General features: G+C 42.0%; 2 protein-coding genes across 2 annotated transcripts; one reads left to right on the forward strand and one right to left on the reverse strand.

Moving 5' to 3' along the window:
- Window positions 1-1,770: 1,770 nt before the first annotated feature.
- On the forward strand, window positions 1,771-5,131 carry LOC111693705 (ankyrin-1-like). Its single transcript, XM_023459128.1, has 3 exons — window positions 1,771-1,814; window positions 2,418-4,678; window positions 5,085-5,131. The coding sequence occupies exons 1-3, from the start codon at window positions 1,771-1,773 to the stop codon at window positions 5,129-5,131; spliced, it is 2,352 nt and encodes a 783-aa protein (XP_023314896.1).
- A 13,050-nt stretch (window positions 5,132-18,181) lies between these two features.
- LOC111693706 (inversin-like) lies at window positions 18,182-19,216 on the reverse strand. Its single transcript, XM_023459129.1, has one exon. It carries the CDS (start codon window positions 19,214-19,216, stop codon window positions 18,182-18,184), a length of 1,035 nt encoding a protein of 344 aa, XP_023314897.1.
- Between the last annotated feature and the right edge of the window lie 612 nt (window positions 19,217-19,828).

Consider the following 19,828-nt stretch of genomic DNA (forward strand, 5'->3'; position numbering starts at 1 on the left):
ATTCGTATCCTCTCTTCTGAAAACATTCAACGATGCCTAGAGCGCCAGACGCTAGTCTTAATTTCAAAAATTTAGAACCATTCCACCTTCTACTTGAAATACGTTTGTCTATTAAACTCTCGGAGGGAAAAACGAAGCTAGACAAATCAGCACCATTGTTCAAGAGTAAATCAACAACATTCGGTAGAAGACTCGCCACAGCTGATTCCAGTGTTTTTCTATCCTCGTTCTTCGCATCGACGTCCACCAGCTGATTCATTTCTTTAGTGATTTTCAAGAACCTCTCCGCAAAAGCACCATCGTTTAAGGAACTTGAGATTATGAGTTCCATAGAAGTGGGTGAATTTTCGTTTCGCCGACTAGGATCGGCGCCTTCTCTCAGCAGCAATTCGGCCACTTCTCCTCTGTTAAAGTACAAAGCCCTCTGAAGCGGTGAAACACCACGATGGTCTATCATATTGATATCTTGTCCAAGTTCTAGAAATCTTTTGACGGTCTCGATAATGCTAAACTCACAGGCCACATGAAAATGCGTATATCCAACATCGTTGGTGTAATTCATGTCGTATATTTTAAAAAGATCTTGAACCACGCGAACACCATGCCTCAAAAAATCCGCTTTACCAGCATAATGCAATGCTGTATTGCGATGCAACAGTGGCTTACCGTTTTCATCAACTTCGGGCTCGTCCCTGTAACCGGATCTGGCCACAAAGTGGATGAATTCGCCTCCGAAAGTATATTGATAGCCCTCTGATGCTCTATACTCAAGTATATTAAATTTTGATGTTCTACAATAAATTGCAGCATCCAAGAGTAGACGATCAATTTCTTCGGGCCGAAAAATGTCACGGAGATCGGGAATGAGCGCGGTTGCCATATGATCAAAAATCCAAAACTTAAGGGCAAAGAGAAGGTCCATTCGCTCTTGATAGATCTCCCAATTGACATTTTCTCGTAATTTCTTGGATCTTTCTACGAAAATGTTTGGGGATGATTCGACAAGATTGATGAAATCTTGCGTGCTCAACCTATCGTGCGTTACGTTACGAGACATCACACACAATCACTTGTAATTTGATATAATTAAACTTTTGCCGTTTTTTCACGAAAATTACTTTGCACAGTCTATGAATATTTCTCCTATGTTCACGTTGCGACGTCGCAGCCTATACCGACTTTATTCGACCCAAGCGATCTATCCACTGCTAAAAGATTTTATATAATTTGTAGAAAAAGTTAATACAGTCAAAACTATGCATATACTCGAAGATAAATGTATGAATAAAACTTCCGTAATTGAATATTAGTAGTGAAAACAATAGAAGGTATTCTTAAAATGAATCTATATTTAACTCCTGGCGGGGTCCACTCATTTACGGGATGGCGCTTAACGCTGCGTAGCCACCAAGTGGCTATCGTGGAAAGTAAGAGTTCGAAGATGCATTCGAAAAATACTCGTAAATTTAACAAGTGGTCTTTATTCTCATTGAGTTCAATATATTACTCAATTGTGATTTGAATTGAAATTGACATGGCTTTGAACTTTGTTTTGAATATTCAAGCTCTTTTTTAATCTTCGTGTATAAGATAATAAAAAAATTAAGTTTATCATATGAATTTCAAAAAACCTTCACATGAATTATCAATTAATCGTATTGTTTTTGAAATTTATGTACAAATATAAATTAAAAGGGCCTTAAAAATAAGAATATTTTTAACAATATACGCATTCTATATTCTGTGTTCTATGTGGAGAGTAAAAAACACATGGCTAAAGCTATAAGAGATACAAATAGCTTGAGCTGTGCACAGTAACCGCTAGAAAGCGTAAAACCAACGTAGTAGATCGTAATAATATAACCTCTGCGACAGTAATGATTATACCACATGGCTAGGCATACGCAACACCTGGACTTTATATAACTAATATATAATATTGAATTGACACGTTACCCAAATGTATTTTCATCAATATAATTTTTTATGAGGAAGCTCTTTGCCAAGAAATTGTTTAAATAATTTTAGACATCTACTTGGTAATATGTAAATTCGTACTCGGCAGTCAATTTTACTTAATATTAATTATGTATGAACCCAAAGTAAAAATTTTTTCTAGCATTTAGAAGCTGAGGGCTTTATAGTACCTTAGTAAATACCATTTTTATTTTACTATAACGATTTTTATGTGCAACTATTTTTATAGCGAAGCTGCAATTAAGATGTGAATATTCTACTGGTCAAAACCGAGTACCTTAGTTCTGAAAGATGACCCTCATATAATTAGCGTTGCCACGCCGCAGCAAGAACAACTGTTGGAAGTGAGATACCATATATTATCATAAATTATAAGTGATATTGTTTGTGTGTGTGTGTGTGCTGAAAACAATGCCATGATGTTTTCAAACTGTGCAAAGGTTTTTAAGATTACGAGAGAAAGTTAATTGGGAGGTCAAAGATGAGCGAATTGAACTTCTTCGTGAACTTGGCGAGTATATCAGGGAATGGCAAATTCAATCTCTACCAGATGTTGGATACGTTTTTCGGCCCGAAGAAATCGATCTTCTTTTCTCGGATTCCTTAATTCGCCCCGATGGAGTGGAATTCATCGATTTTGTAGTTCGCAAGGGCTACACAGACGAGCCCAAACGGGATGAAGACGGCAAGCCACTGCTGCGTCGCACCACACCACTGCATCGTGTGCTCAGATACAACATCAGCGGAAGGGAGGAGAAAATCCGTCAGCTTTTTAAAATTTATAATAAATTTGACATGAACTACGCCGATGATTCCGGCCTGACGCATTTTCATGTAGCCTGTTTTTTGGGATTTCAAGACATCATCACTGAATTTCTAGAGGTCGGGCAAGATCCCAATTGCATCTGGCAAGAAACAGGTGAATCGGGGTTGCACTTGATTCTGGAAGAAAGCGGTAGCCAAGACCTGGTTGAATTACTGCTGAAACACGATGCTAATCCGAATCATGCCAATTATGTACAGGGTATGACGCCTCTGCATCTTATTTGCTATAAGTACAGCTACAACATTGATTTGTTCAATATGGTATTCGAACTCAGCCACGACAAATATCAGCCAGTACAGGTCGACGCCCAAGACACGTTAGGTAATACACCATTGCACTGTGCTGCATATAGATGCTGCAAAAACATGATAGAATTACTGCTTAGAAAGGACGCGAATCCGAATCTTGCCAATGTAGAGGGTATGACGCCTCTGCATCTTATTCGCGTGAAAAACAACGGTGACGAAGACTCGGTGAATATGTTATTCGAGCTCAGCAACGGAAAATATCAACCAGTACAGGTCGACGTCCAAGACAAGTTAGGTAATACACCATTACACTATGCTGCATATGAATTCTGCGAAAACTTGATGGAATTACTGCTTAGAAAAGACGCGAATCCGAATCTTGCAAATGTAGAGGGTCTGACGCCTCTGCATATTGTTTGCATAGGTAACAGCAACAATATTGATTTAGTCAATATGTTATTTGAGCTCAGCAACGAGAAATATCAACCAGTACAGGTCGACGTCCAAGACAAGTTAGGTAATACACCATTACACTATGCTGCATATGAATTCTGCGAAAACTTGATGGAATTACTGCTTAGAAAAGACGCGAATCCGAATCTTGCAAATGTAGAGGGTCTGACGCCTCTGCATATTGTTTGCATAGGTAACAGCAACAATATTGATTTAGTCAATATGTTATTTGAGCTCAGCAACGAGAAATATCAACCAGTACAGGTCGACGTCCAAGACAAGTTAGGTAATACACCATTACACTATGCTGCATATGAATTCTGCGAAAACTTGATGGAATTACTGCTTAGAAAAGACGCGAATCCGAATCTTGCAAATGTAGAGGGTCTGACGCCTCTGCATATTGTTTGCATAGGTAACAGCAACAATATTGATTTAGTCAATATGTTATTTGAGCTCAGCAACGAGAAATATCAACCAGTACAGGTCGACGTCCAAGACAAGTTAGGTAATACACCATTACACTATGCTGCATATGAATTCTGCGAAAACTTGATGGAATTACTGCTTAGAAAAGACGCGAATCCGAATCTTGCAAATGTAGAGGGTCTGACGCCTCTGCATATTGTTTGCATAGGTAACAGCAACAATATTGATTTAGTCAATATGTTATTTGAGCTCAGCAACGAGAAATATCAACCAGTACAGGTCGACGTCCAAGACAAGTTAGGTAATACACCATTACACTATGCTGCATATGAATTCTGCGAAAACTTGATGGAATTACTGCTTAGAAAAGACGCGAATCCGAATCTTGCAAATGTAGAGGGTCTGACGCCTCTGCATATTGTTTGCATAGGTAACAGCAACAATATTGATTTAGTCAATATGTTATTTGAGCTCAGCAACGAGAAATATCAACCAGTACAGGTCGACGTCCAAGACAAGTTAGGTAATACACCATTACACTATGCTGCATATGAATTCTGCGAAAACTTGATGGAATTACTGCTTAGAAAAGACGCGAATCCGAATCTTGCAAATGTAGAGGGTCTGACGCCTCTGCATATTGTTTGCATAGGTAACAGCAACAATATTGATTTAGTCAATATGTTATTTGAGCTCAGCAACGAGAAATATCAACCAGTACAGGTCGACGTCCAAGACAAGTTAGGTAATACACCATTACACTATGCTGCATATGAATACTGCGAANTATTATGCATCTGGGGTGAATGTGCCCGGCCATGGTCAAATTTTCAAATATTCAAGTTATTTTTAATAAATAGAAATATATGCAAAATTTTGAGGCAATAAAATATTTTTTTGATTTTATAAATGTTACTGTTTCAGAAAAAATTCTTGATACCCTTGAAAATTATTAAATCTTTTTCGTTGCTTAAATTATAATCGACTCGGTCGAAAATTGGTATATTCGATAAAATTATCCATCCAGTTTTCGACTACCTGCATTAAACCTTGATAATTATTATTAAAAAGTTTTTTATTCAATTTGCAAATTGACAATAGGTTCCTCATGCACTTCTATAAACACGTATGTTTATTTATTATGCTATTAGACGTTAGAAATAAAAATTTAACAGAATACCAAACTCACGGTCTTTGACAGCTTAGTGAGGTGATCGAAATATGGACGAGTAGTATTTTTTTTTTGCTTTAATTATATTTTTAAAATATCACCAGCACTTTGGCCAAGTATATGTACTCATTCGAAAGGTTACTTTTTTTCAATCAAACGGTATACTTAGAAAAATTTTTAAACGCCGCACACAAGCTCTGTAAATGAGTAAAGAAACATTTATTCTTAACTGTCCGAAATATGGCGTATTCACCCTAAATAACGATATTTCATAATGTTTCATATTTTCCATTCAACATATTTTTTTCACTTTCGAATAGAAAAATGAAAAATTAATATTGACTTTTTTTATTGACAAGCACAACATTAGAAGATCCCCAATCAATATCAAAGTCATCTATACATAAATTTAAATCATAATTAAGTACATCTTATTAATAGCTACTCATGCTGCACTTTGTCACGTAGCAAGCGAGTTTGATTATCGTATTACAAACGAGTTCGTGGAATTAGGCTGGATTTTTTGAACCTTCTAATCTTATGGAAATTTTTGATGACTCATAATTCATTTTGTTACGTAACTTGTGAGCGTACTTACATTATCTCTCTCTAGCTACGCTCGGGTGAAAACAACTCCTGGACGAGTCAACTTCTTCGCGCACTTGTTACAAAATATACTATTTTCAGATGATTCGAGGTCTAAAATCAGAAAAAAAAACCCGTATTTTTGGAAGGAAATCATCTTTTAAGTTACCTGAAAAGGGATGTAGAAAATTTTTACAGATGATGGTGTACTTATCAATCAAAGAATCAAAAACTTATTTTTTAACGTCTTTTATTTGAATTACTATATTTAAAATATCCACATTTAAAAAGTATTGTCAACAAGCTTATATATCGTGCCAGAGGCATTTCGTCCAAATTCGCCAAACAAACGCGATGCAAGTCTTTGTTCTTCAGATTCTCGAGGAGCCTTTCGCAGGAGAGATCGGAATAGTCGTCGCCTTTCAACTCCAAAAACGCATCCAGTGCCCAGCGCAGAAAAAATCCTCTCGTCAATTTTTCGCACAGACTCAGAAGGCAAGCCTTTCTGGATAGTACGGAGAAATTATACAATCTGTCCGAGTGCGCTAACTCGAAGTAGTCCATATAAGTGAGTCGTTTCTCCAGCTCTTCTTCTCGTAACCGGACAACGTCGCAGAGTGAAAGGTCCGGCTTCAGCATTATTTTTTTCGCATCGACGGCGAACTGCACGTCGTCGTACCAAGATTGTTCCAGATCCACCGACAGGCACATTTTTTCCCTGGTCAATAGTTTCATGATCGTCAAGGCATTGCTCCGGCTCAATTTGTAGCCTCTCCTCTCCAGGCGTTCGACGCAACTGAGAACACCCGAGGCCAGTCTCAATTTCGAATTATCCTCATGCAGCCTGCAGAGCCTTAGTCTCTCGGTGAAGTGAGCGAGCGTAGGAAAAACGAAGCACGACAGGCCGGCGCCTCGATCCAGGAGTATATCCACCAGGTCTGGGAAGATATTCGCCACAACCACTTCCAGGGGCGTTCGCCCCTCCTCGTCGCCATCGTCGAGCTGCAACTTCCGTCCGACGTCGTCGCAGATCTTGAACAACGTCTTGGCCAAACTTTCGTCTTCCTTTCGTAGGCAGAGGTGCAGAGCAGTAAGTCCATCTTGGTTGATTTCGTTGGGATCGGCGCCACGTCTCAACAGATACTCGGCTGCCGTCTCGTTGCCGCGCGAGCGCATTAAAGCCAAGTGCAGCGGCGTGTTGCCTAGCTTGTCTCGTGCATCGACCAGAATCTTCCGATCCAATTCGTCGTTGACTGAAAAGAACTCGTCTATGAAGCTGTATTCGTCGTTGATCTTGCAAATCATATGCAAGGGTGTCCTTCCATCCATGTTAGTCGAGTTCGAATTGGCTCCGGCTCTCAGCAGCGCTGCCACTACCTGTTTGTTGTTCCCCAAGGGAGCCAAATGCAGCGGTCCATCTCCCGTGCCTGGTACGAGGCAATCGGGATCTTGATCGGCCTCGAGGAACTTGACGACGACGTCGGCCTGTCCACTCTCGCAGGCTATGTGGAAATGCGTGTATCCAAACTCGTCGGTGTAGTTGACGTCGAAACGATCGTAAATCTTAAACAGCTCACGGATCACGATATTTCTGTTGACGAACAAGTGTCTGGCGGCCTGATGTATCGCTGTGGTTCGATGCTGGAGCGGCTCCCCGTCTATACCGAGTCCGAGCTGGTCCCTGTAGCCGCTTCGAGCCACGAACTCGATGATTATCTGGCCGGGATAGTTGTACTCGCGGCCGCTGGTGAAATTGACGCACTCCACGAGAAGACGCTCGATTTCTTGGGCCTGGAGGATGCCGCGGAGATGCGGAAGCGGCCCGTCCCAATCGCTGATTAACGAGTACAGTTGCTGGACGTCGTATCGCTCCTTCTTCAAGCGGCGGATCCAGTTGGGTTTTTTCAGCAACAAACTCTTCAAACTCTCGAATTGTTCTCGTTGGAAATCCGCCGCTGCTGCTTCAGGCTCGAAATCGTTCACGACAAACTCGCTGCTTCCGCTCTCGTAGTAGAACATCTCGTGGGATTCGTAGTCGGACTCGAACGTCATTTTGTCGCTATCAAAATTGTTGTACACTTTATTTCACTGAAATCACTTGCTGCAATCTAGGCGGTCTCGCTGAGTTGTTCACACGTCGGTGGCTGTACGGGGTACTGACTCCAGATCTGCATTCGCATGCACCGAGATGCTTTGGGGAACGGGATCGTCTAGACGCCCTCTAGCGGAACACTTACTACGAGGATGCGCAGACAACAGTAATGTGTACTTTACTTGGAAATGCGCATTCGTAAGTGGCAATGGTTGACTAAGCACCGCCCAGAGTGGATTTCCCAAAAGAGAAATTTATGAGAAGGTGGAGAGAGAAAGTAACGAACGAATCCACGAGATGTGCGAACATGTGTTGGGTTAGTTACTCCTTACGTACTTGAATTTTTTCAGTTTCACTGTGGTCTGTAACGTACGCGGCTTATGGTTAAGCATGTATTTGAGAGAAAGTAGATTCGATTTTTCGAACTAGTCAGCCTCCAACACGTGCGTTGCGCAGTGAGAATACGATACTGCGCTTTGGCTTTTGGGCTCGAGTACGCTTACCCCCTCCCTTGCTTCGGCCGCTCACTGTAAGGAGAAATAGGCTGCAAGTGTATGGAAACGTAATATATTCGTCCAGTTTATAGGTAGCACAGCTAATATCTCGACATTATTGTCTGAGACAAGGTCCAGTACGAATCGTAATATTAACACCGCTTAGAGTCGACAGTTTAATAGTGATCATTGCGCTACCGATAAAATCGTTAGTCGAAGAAACGCGAATCAATCACCGAGTTATTGTATAATCAGTTAAACCTACGATCTTATTAGCTTTTTTTTTGGCAAAATGCAGTACCAGCACCAGCAGCACGAAATAGCAGATTTTAATGTTTTAAAAAAAAAGCTTGATGACATTTTTGAAAAAAAAACGCATTCCTGTGAAAAGCCGAAAAAAGTTTTGAAAAAAGTTAGCTTTTCTCAAGAGCAACCACAAATAAAATATGTTTTCAATTCCGAGAATGAATCTAGTGTTGAATCTGAAAGTCAGGAACAGTTGCAAAGGCAAATGCAGGAGTTGCAGCTGCAGCATATCAATCAGAGACAACACCAGCAACGGCAACAATTGCAAAGTCTACATCAACTTGACCTTCTACATTTGGAGTCGTTCCCTACGAAAAATGAACGACTTAAATCACAAAGTGTGGAGGTATTGCAGGTAAGAATGCAGAAACTACAGCTGAAACAAATGATGCAAAAACAAAGCCAGTGCACACGAGAATTACAGAGCCAACATCAACTCGTGCTTTCACAATTAAATTTTTTAACTTCACTTGTGCAAAATAATCAATAATGAATCAAATATTGTATTAAATTGTATGTGAAGGTGGTCAAACTTGACATCACGCTTAGCTTTAATTTTCGTCGTTGGCTTGGCCAATGGTCCATCGAACAACACGAAACCACATAGAACCAATGGAAATTCTCCGAATAAAAACCTTTGAAAATTGGCACATAAATCTCGCCACAATTATCGACGTGCTAGCTAAGAATAGTATGAGCCAGGTAGTACCTGCAGCTGCTCCGAGTGATTATACGAATGAATGCTGGGCCATTTCTATAAACGGAATGTGCCCTTGAATGTGCAAAATTACTCGAGAGCTCCTGCTACATCCCTCATCCATCAACTAAGCTCTTGATATAAATTAGCGGGGACGGATTTTGATTGCGGCGAAGATTTTTGTACAGTTTCCAAAAGTTTTTTTCAAACGAATGAGAGCCGATGAGTTTCCGTTAAAAGTGTATTCATGCAAATAGAAGAAACAAATTTTAAAAATAAAAAATGTATGATAAATAACACAAAAACATGTCATGAAATTATTTATCAACCTTCCCGTTTTTTCACATAAACAAAATTAAACATGGTTAAATATGCTTAATCAGTATGAAATTATAACCATTGAATAATAATAATCGAACCACACGGATACACGAGTCAAGGTAAGAGTAAGTAAGTATATAAGAAACACATACTGGCCACGATTACAAAAAAAACTCTCCGAGGCGGGCCGAAATGTAACGGTGCCGTCGTGGGTGCAGTTGCACCATCATTACACACCCGAAAAAGGGGTGTATACACCAGCAACAGCAGCAGCAGCAGCAGCAGCAGCAAGGGTGGTGGAGCTCGTGAGTGCGCTCACGCAATATCTCAATGCTCTGAGTCTCTCTCTCTCTCTTTCTCAGTCATTCCGAAAGAAAGCAAGAGAGTCCTTCGGGCTGCCACGTGTGCGATGGTAGTGTGCGATGTATGCAAAGTGTAAGATGGTGCGATAGCGTCTTTATCAAAGTTAGTCTTGTTTTTATAGTTGGTATTCATTGCGAAGTTGATAAGAGATTCTGATCATGTCTCGGTAATATCGGATTTCAGAAGAGCCAATTGCTTTTCGTAAGACGAAAAAGTCTCGGAATAATGGATGTCGGATCTTCCGATTGTCTTAGCTGACAAGCTTCTTTCGATATTTTATACTGCTAGACAAAGTGCGATATAATATTACTTTATAATAAACACACCTGGACACCGCACACGTGCAAAGCACTCCAAAGAAAAAACAATTAATTCATCGGACATGGTGTGGCTGGGTTTTTTCAAATTTTCTAATCTTATGAAAAATTAGATGACTTATGATTCATTTCGTCACGTAGCTAGTGTGTCTTATTACATTATCTCTCGTTTTTTACTTTCTAATGGGATTTTTTGATGACTCATGCTGCACTTTGTCACGTAGTAAGCGAGTTTGATTATCGTATTACAAACGAGTTCGTGGAATTAGGCTGGAGTTTTTGAACCTTCTAATCTTATGGAAATTTTTGATGACTCATTATTCATTTGGTCACGTAGCAAGCGAGTCTAATTATCGTATTATACACGAGTTCGTGGAATTCATTTTGTTACGTAGCTTGTGAGCGTACTTACATTATCTCTCGTTTTGCTTCCTCATAGAGGAAGCTCTGTGATAGGCTCGAAAGCGAGATTTTGAACCAGACCTCGCAGGACAATTTGATTTATACATTTGGAAACTACATTGAATTACCAACAAATGTCTGTATGTATGTGATGGTCCTGATGGTCGTGATCTACTGGTACTTAGGACACTAGACGGTGAATCAAAATTTAAAAATACGAATTTTCACGTTAATAACCGATGCCTTTTGTTAATATTATTTTTTATGAGGAAGCTCTTTGCCAATAAATTTGCAGCGGTTTTTTTAATTAGTATCATTAGAAGCAATCGGATTTTCCCATTTAGATTTTTTTTTTACTTCTAGTATATGTTATTGTAAGCGAATTAAAGATATGAAAATTTAAGTGGAAATTGCCATATGGGTAGCTAATGTATCATTGACATGCCCATTTTTCTTGTTAAACTATAAAATAATACTTATATTTTACTTATATATTACATAATCAACAATTCTACTCATTTTAAAATGCTAGTTATAGACGCGCATTGCCCCGGGGTTCTGTTGCTATGTCCATAAAAATTATTATTTTCTATTTCAATAAGAGTCAACAGTTTGTTAGCAAATCGGAAACCGTTTTTTCTTCGTCCTTCTTTTCTCAATGTAATTTTTTTCGTGAATAAGTGAAAAAAAATTCATTTATCATTTTAAAAATTTTAAAATCATTTTAAAAATTTCGGCTGGCTACTGCCCTGGTAACTTTCGCAGTGTATACTAAAATATATGAGCAATTCTCTAAATGAAACGCATTTTTGGAGGTAGAATCGCGTCAAATNACGAAGAAAAATGAAATTAAAAATAATTGACTTCATTTTTTTTTTTTGATCGAACAGGTCAGCCAACGCACGCACAAGTGCGTACCTTCGAGTAACAGCACAGCCACCGCCACTGGCAGTGGCAATGCCGATTCCTCGGCTCGAGCTGCTGCGACGGCGACGTTTCAATCGGAAGGCGACAACGCGACCGTCTATCCGGACGTCAATCCCAACAACAACAACAGCAACAGCAGCAGTGGCAGTAATTTCTTGCTCTTAGCCAGCGGCGGCAAGGAGCAGGCGCTGAAACGAAAACTCGAGGCCGAGATCGAGAACGAGGACGGCAGCTCGACGTTGCACCAGCAGCAGCATCAGAACAACTCCAACGACGATTTCGCCAATCTGTGCTGGGCCACAACCACCAACACTACCAAGAGTAGGGACGAGCCCAAGGACAACGAGATAACCATACTGGCTGTGATAAACGACAAACATCAGACGACGACGATGACAGTCTGGCCCGGCAAGAAGATGCCGGACTCGCCGAGCACCGACGACAGCCTCATGAAGGAGCTGGACAAGGTCAGCGAGGATTACCGTAGCGGCGTCTGGTCGTCCCTGACGCAGGCGCAGGCGGTGCAGTCCTCGCCCTCCAGCGAGATGATGATGATGAGATCGCTGAGCCTCGCCGAGGTCACCGGCAGCATCGCCAACAACGACAACAAGAGCGGCCGCCAAGACTGCTGCGACGACTACTTCGCGCCTTTGGCCGATCATCCCAACGCCGTGGCTGTGGTCGAGCTGCAGCAGCAGCAGCAACGGGACAACGATGACACATCGATGACGACGACGACGACGACGTCGGTCGAGGTGTCGATGATGAACGACGACAATGAGACTGCGAGGGGAAGTTTGTCGACCCTTCAGACCATCAACGAGGACTCGCTGAAGGAGCTGCTGAACAGTATAGCCGATAAATGAAGCTGAAAAAATTTTTTCTTCTATTTACCCCGGATTTTTTTCTTCTTTCTCTTCATTATGTAAAACGATTGTGATACCGAGATTTTTAGATTTGTAGATACAGGCAGAGAGGGAGAGAGCTTTTTTGTATAATATACCACNCGCTCGATGATTCTCGTGGACGGCGGCGGTGGCAGCAGCCGCTCTAACGACGATTTCGCTAATTTGTGCTGGGCCACAACCACCAACACTACCAAGAGTAGGGACGAGCCCAAGGACAACGAGATAACCATACTTGCTGTGATAAACGACAAACAGCAAACAAAGACGACAGTCTGGCCCGGCAAGAAGATGCCGGACTCGCCGAGCACCGACGACAGCCTCATGAAGGAGCTGGACAAGGTCAGCGAGGATTACCGTAGCGGTGTGTGGTCGTCCCTGACCGGAGGCGCAGGCGGTGCAGTCCTCGCCCTCGAGCGAGATGATGATGAGATCGCTGAGCCTCGCCGAGGTCACCAGCAGCATCGCCAACAACGACAACAAGAGCGGCCAAGACTGCTGCGACGACTACTTCGCGCCCTTGGCCGATCATCCCAACGCCGTGGCTGTGGTCGAGCTGCAGCAGCAGCAACGGGACAATGATGCCACATCGATGACGACGACGACGACTAACATAAGGGGCTGAGATAATAAATTTTTTTTTATCTCATGCATGATTGTGTTTGCTTATCAATATAGTAAAAGATCCAAACTCGTTTTATAAAAAAAAATATTTATTAACAATCCAAAATTCCATAACACTAAACATAAATTAAATATTATACATCATATGACTATTACTTTCTTCGCTTTGCGCTCGACTTTCTACGCGAGTTTTTTCTCTTCTTTGGAGGCGCGTTTTTACGCTCAGCCGCCACGCAAATGTTCCACAAGTCCTGATTCGAAAATGACGACTTGGCGAGGATCAGCTCGCAACAATCCCTCGGCACCAAGTAAAGTATCAAATCCCAGAAAGGATCAATGGTCCAGCGCCGGAAAAAACGTTTCGCCAGTTTCTCGCACACATGGTTGCTGCAGGCCCTGTAATACTTCACGGGCACTTGATCGTAGAGCCGATTCGCCCAGACGAATTTGTGGTAATCCTCTAAGGATAGTCGCTTGGCCGCCTGGTCGGCTCCCATGAGAATCAGGTCGTGCAGCGTAAGGTCCGGAAGCAGCTTCACTTCCGTCGTTGTATCCGCCAACTCTTGGTCCTCGGCGAGACATTTTTCCAAATCAATCGTCGATTTGTCAAACAGTCCGTGTCTCGCGAACAGTTTCATGACCATCTTCGCCTCGGCCTGCTCCAGAACGTATCCTCCTTTTTTCAAGAGCTCCAGGGTCAGCNGAGCCCACTGCCCTGGATGTGATTGTTATTGTGATGATTTTTACATTTTATACACTTTTTTACTTTTTATTACAGTTTACAACATTATTATGCACTTTATTTAAAAAAAAAATTACCGCTGGGAAATTCTGTCGTCTAATCGTATTTAGTTACATTTTCGATCTGTTCATAGTTGGATTTAACATAAGGTGTTGAGATAATGAATCTTTTTATGTCATGCATGATCATGTGCTTATCAATGTAGTAAAAGATCCAAACTTGTTTTATAAAAAATATATTTATTAACAATCCAAAATTCCATAACACTAAACATAAATTAAATATTATACATCATATGACTAGTACTTTCTTCGCTTTGCGCTCGACTTTCTACTTGAGTTTTTTCTCTTCTTTGGAGGCGCGTTTTTACGCGCAGCCGCCACGCAAATGTTCCACAAGTCCTGATTCGAAAATGACGGCTTGGCGAGGATCAGCTCGCAACAATCCCTTGGCACCGAGTAATGTATCAAATCCCAGAAAGGATCAATGGTCCAGCGCCGGAAAAAACGTTTCGCCAGTTTCTCGCACACATGTTTGCTGCAGGCCCTGTAATACTTCTCGGGCACTTGACCGTAGAGCCGGTTCGCCCAGACGAATTTGTGGTAATCCTCTAAGGATAGTCGCTTGGCCGCCTGGTCGGCTCCCATGAGGATCAGGTCGTGCAGCGTAAGGTCCGGAAGCAGCTTCAATTCCGTCGTTGTATCCGCCAACTCTTGGTCCTCGGCGAGACATTTTTCCAAATCAATCGCCGATTTCTCAAACAGTCCGCGTCTCGCGAACAGTTTCATGACCATCTTCGCCTCGGCCTGCTCCAGAACGTATCCTTCTTTTTTCAAGAGCTCCAGGGTGAGCAGAGCATTTGCCGCTACTATCGGTCCAAATCCCGGACCCTTGTAGCGTTCCAACTTCGTGGCGAAATATCTCGAGGTGGGAAAGACGAATTTGGACATGTCGGCGCCATGCTTGAGAAGAGCATAGACCGCACGAGGCTGGAGATAAGCCACGGCCCACTGTAGCGGCGTACGACCGTAATTGTCCTCCACGTCGAGGTTCACCTTCTTATTCATCTTCTTAGCGGCCTCAAGGAATATGTACATCAAGTTGTCGTCCCGTTCGACGTCGCAGATGCAGTGCATCGGCGTCATTCCCTCGTCGTTGACGACGTTCGGATCGGCGTTGAATTGGAGCAGCGTCTCGGCCGCCAGAATATCGGCGCACTTGAGGGCCAGATGCATCGGCGTGTCGCGCCTCTTGTCGCGTGGCTGATTCCACACCTTCAGCCCCAGCTCCTTGCAGAGCTTGAAGTATTTCCCCACCAAGTTTTCCTCTTGTTTGCTTCGACAAATGACGTGCAGAGGCGTCGATCCGTCCTCATCGACGGCGTTTGGATCGGCGCCGTTCGTCAGTAGCAGCTTGGCCATCTCCATTTTGTTCATGCCGTGATCCAAGGTGATGTGTAGTGGCGAACCGCCAACTTCGGCCACCAACTTGGCGCTCTCGTCTCCGTGCTCGATGAATTTTTTCACGACGTCGACCAGTCCCGCCATGCAGGCCACGTGGTAATGCGAAGGTAAACACAGAGTGGGGTAGTTCGAATCGAAGTTGTCGTAGATTTTGAAGAGCTCGCGTACCATCCAGTCCCAGTCGGGGCGCCATCGACTGGACAACACGTGCAGCGGCGTCCTATGGTGCAGGTCGCGATGCGGTGGGGCCTTGAACCCGGTGCGTATCACGAACTCGACGAAGACTTTGCCTATGTCCGCCGGATCGCACCGGATCATTCTGAATTGCACTGCGTCGGAGAGAAGAAGCTCGAGCTCCTCCACTGAAAAGACTTCACGGAGATCCGGAAGCTGCGAGCTCCAGTTGTTGATCAGCGGCTCGATTTGACGGAGAAATTTTAATCGTCGATTGTCGTCTTTGTAATCCACCTTTTCGTGCATGCCCTTCAGTATTTTGAGTCTCTCGTGCTGTTTGAGCTCGCGCAGCTTCTCGTCGATAAAGATCCACGACATTTTTGCAACTACTCACAAACACACGCAACACAAAAACACAAAGTCACTTGTAATATGAAGTATTACGTTTTTTCACTGGGTTCAATCCGACGCGATGTTCGGAGCTCTTAACGCCACGAGGTCTGAACGTATAGTAACTATAGTAAAAATCGTAGAGAATGACTGGGATCATCTGATCTCACTGCTTTTGAAAGTGAATTAGAAAGTAAGACATATGCCAGAGCACATGGCGAGGTATAGGCCATGCCCCAACTTCGCTGGACTGACACTATTTCCCTAATTGTACGCACAAACACACATCTATAGTCGTTTAACGGAACGGCTTGTATAGGCATGCATATGCGTGAGAGATAGATGCATACAGATGCATGATGTTACTGACAGACTCGTGTTGTAAATCAAGTTTTGAATTCCACTTAGTTTTAACAATTTTCATTGCTTAAAAAATTAACAATATTTATCAATAATTGAACTATCCATTCTTAGTCATTGCAACGTCTGTATCTGTTACATCGATCACTGCGTCTGTCTGTCTGTCTCTCTCTCTCTCTAGCACATGCCTAGTACATTTCGTTCAATCAAACGCCGGAAATGATATTAGAAAGTTTTAATCGTCACAATAAAAGTAGCTAACAAAATTTTTCGAGCATTTTGAAACAGGGGAAATTTTTATGGAATTTTTGAATCACTACTTCAAAAAAAAAATAACTTATATTCATATAAAACATAACTCATTTTTACTCGAAAACTACTGAATTTAGAGAAAAAGGGCAAAAAACCAAAGTTTGAAAAGGAGTTCAACAACTCCATAAAAATTCTCTGAGATACCTTGATAGTCGTGATCACCCCTGATCATATTTACATCGTGATTCCCTAACGGTAACATTGTGAAAAAAAATCAAAAACTTGATTTTTTGCAATAAATTTTAGGTTTTTTCTATTAACAGAAAATAGAGGAAATTGTCGATTCTTGTCACATGACACCAAGTTTTCTTGTATATAATACAATTTGTGAGATAACACGTCCAATGAGAAATGTGATACAAAAAAAAAACCATTTTATAACAAATTTTACTACGTTATATAGATAAATAACTATCCTAGCTTGCCCAACTGTGTGTTTAATGTAATGAAAAATTATCCCATCATTGCGCCTNTTTAAAACTTCATCATGCCCTATAATTTTTTTGCAAGGTCACTCGAAAAAATTTAGTGAAGATCTGTGATGTGGAGATGAAAGGCTCTGCTTGTAGGTGAGTTTTTGATTGTATAGTCGAATTTTTCATTGGGGAAGATAGTAAAACAAGCGGACAAAACTATTAGAGATAAAAGTGTCAGCTATATGTACAATAATATATTATATCTATCGCGTCAAGAGTGAGAGATAAAGAGGGATATATACGACGCTACGTCAAATGTTTCAATTGAACTGCTTTCACTTATACAACTTGTATCGAGTGTGACTGAATTGTATCTATTCTACACCTGCTACCACAACAACTCCAGATACCTCTCTTTTTTCCTTGGCTCATGAGTATACATGTTTTTGGATTTCTAACGGTCGATGCTGACGTCGCGTGGTAAGTCGTAATGGTCGCAGCTATCGAAGACATCTAATTAAGTTAGAAGTGAAAGTAACCAAACGTAATATGTTGATTGAATCCTAAAAAGATTCGTGTAATCGACTTTTTTTTTAGTATTTGAACTTATTTAATTGCAGTATCGTAGCATTTTTTTTATTAATTATGATTTAGATTCATGTGTAGATGACTTTGATATTGATTGGGGATCTTCTAATGTTGTGTTTGTCAATTAAAAAGGTCAATATTAATTTTTTATTTTTCTATTCGAAAGTAAAAAAAATATGTTGAATGGAAAATATGAAACATTATGAAATATCGTTATTTAAGGTGAATACGCCATATTTCGGACAGTTAAGAATAAATGTTTCTTTACTCATTTACAGAGCTTGTGTGCGGCATTTAAAAATTTTTCTAAGAATACCGTTTGATTGAAAAAAAGTAACCTTTCGAATGAGTACATGTACTTGGCCAAAATGCTGGTGATATTTTAGAAATATAATTAAAGCAAAAAAAAAAAATACTAATCGTCCATATTTTGATCACCAAACTAAGCTGTCAAAGACCGTGAGTTTGGTATTCTGTTAAATTTTTATTTTTAACGTCTAATAGCATAATAAATAAACATACGTGTCTAGAAGTGCATGAGGAACCTATTGTCAATTTTCAAATTGAATAAAAAACTTTTTAATAATAATTATCAAAGTTTAATGCAGGTAGTCGAAAACTGGATGGATAATTTTATCGAATATACCAATTTNTAGGCAGAGGTGCAGAGCAGTAAGTCCATCTTGGTTGATCTCGTTGGGGTCAGCGCCACGTCTCAACAGATACTCGGCTGCCGTCTCGTTGCCGCGCGAGCGCATGAAAGCCAAGTGTAGCGGCGTGTTGCCTAGCTTGTCTCGTGCATCGACCAGAATCTTCCGATCCAATTCGTCGTTGACTGAAAAGAACTCGTCTATGAAGCTGTATTCGTCGTTGATCTTGCAAATCATATGCAAGGGTGTCCTTCCATCCATGTTAGTCGAGTTCGAATTGGCTCCGGCCCTCAGCAGCGCTGCCACTACCTGTTTGTTGTTCCCCAAGGGAGCCAAATGCAGCGGCCGATCTCCCGTGCCTGGTACGAGGCAATCGGGATCTTGATCAGCCTCGAGGAACTTGACGACGACGTCGGCCTGTCCACTCTCGCAGGCAATGTGGAAATGCGTATATCCAAACTCGTCGGTGTAGTTGACGTCGAAACGAACGTAAATCTTAAACAGCTCACGGATCACGATATTTCTGTTGACGAACAAGTGTCTGGCGGCCTGATGTATCGCTGTGGTTCGATGCTGGAGCGGCTCACCGTCTATACCGAGTCCGGGCTGGTCCCTGTAGCCGCTTCGAGCCACGAACTCGATGATTATCTGGCCGGGATAGTTGTACTCGCGGCCGCTGGTGAAATTGACGCACTCCACGAGAAGACGCTCGATTTCTTCGGCCTGCAGGATGCCGCGGAGATGCGGAAGCGGCCCGTCCCAATCGCTGATCAACGAGTACAGTTGCTGGACGTCGTATCGCTCCTTCTTCAAGCGACGGATCCAGTTGGGTTTTTTGAGCAACAAACTCTTCAAACTCTCGAATTGTTCTCGTTGGAAATCCGCCGCTGCTGCTTCAGGCTCGAAATCGTTCACGACAAACTCGCTGCTTCCGCTCTCGTAGTAGAACATCTCGTGGGATTCGTAGTCGGACTCGGACGTCATTTTGTCGCTATCAAAATTGCTGTACACTTTATTTCACTGAAATCACTTGCTGCGATCTAGGCGGTCTCGCTGAGTTGTTCACACGTCGGTGGCTGTACGGGGTACTGACTCCAGATCTGCATTCGCATGCACCGAGATGCTTTGGGGAACGGGATCGTCTAGACGCCTTCTAGCGGAACACTTACTACGAGGATGCGCAGACAGCAGTAATGTGTACTTTACTTGGAAATGCGCATTCGTGAGTCGCAATGGTCGACTAAGCTCCGCCCAGAGTGGATTTCCCAAAAGACAAATTTATGAGAAGGTGGAGAGAGAAAGTAACGAACGAATCCACCAGACTTGTGTTGGGTTAGTTACTCCTTACGTACTTGAATTTTTTCAGTTTCACTGTGGTCTGTAACGTACGCGGCTTATGGTTAAACATGTATTTGAGAGAAAGTAGATTCGATTTTTCGAACTAGTCAGCCTCCAACACGTGCGTTGCGCAGTGAGCATACGATACTGCGCTTTGGCTTTTGGGCTCGAGTACGCTTACCCCCTCCCTTGCTTCGGCCGCTCACTGTACGGAGCAATAGGCTGCAAGTGTATGGAAACGTAATATATTCGTTCAGT

This window comes from Trichogramma pretiosum, unplaced genomic scaffold, assembly GCF_000599845.2.
Source record: "Trichogramma pretiosum strain Unisexual culture from Peru unplaced genomic scaffold, Tpre_2.0 scaffold23, whole genome shotgun sequence".
NCBI classification, from domain to species: domain Eukaryota; kingdom Metazoa; phylum Arthropoda; class Insecta; order Hymenoptera; family Trichogrammatidae; genus Trichogramma; species Trichogramma pretiosum.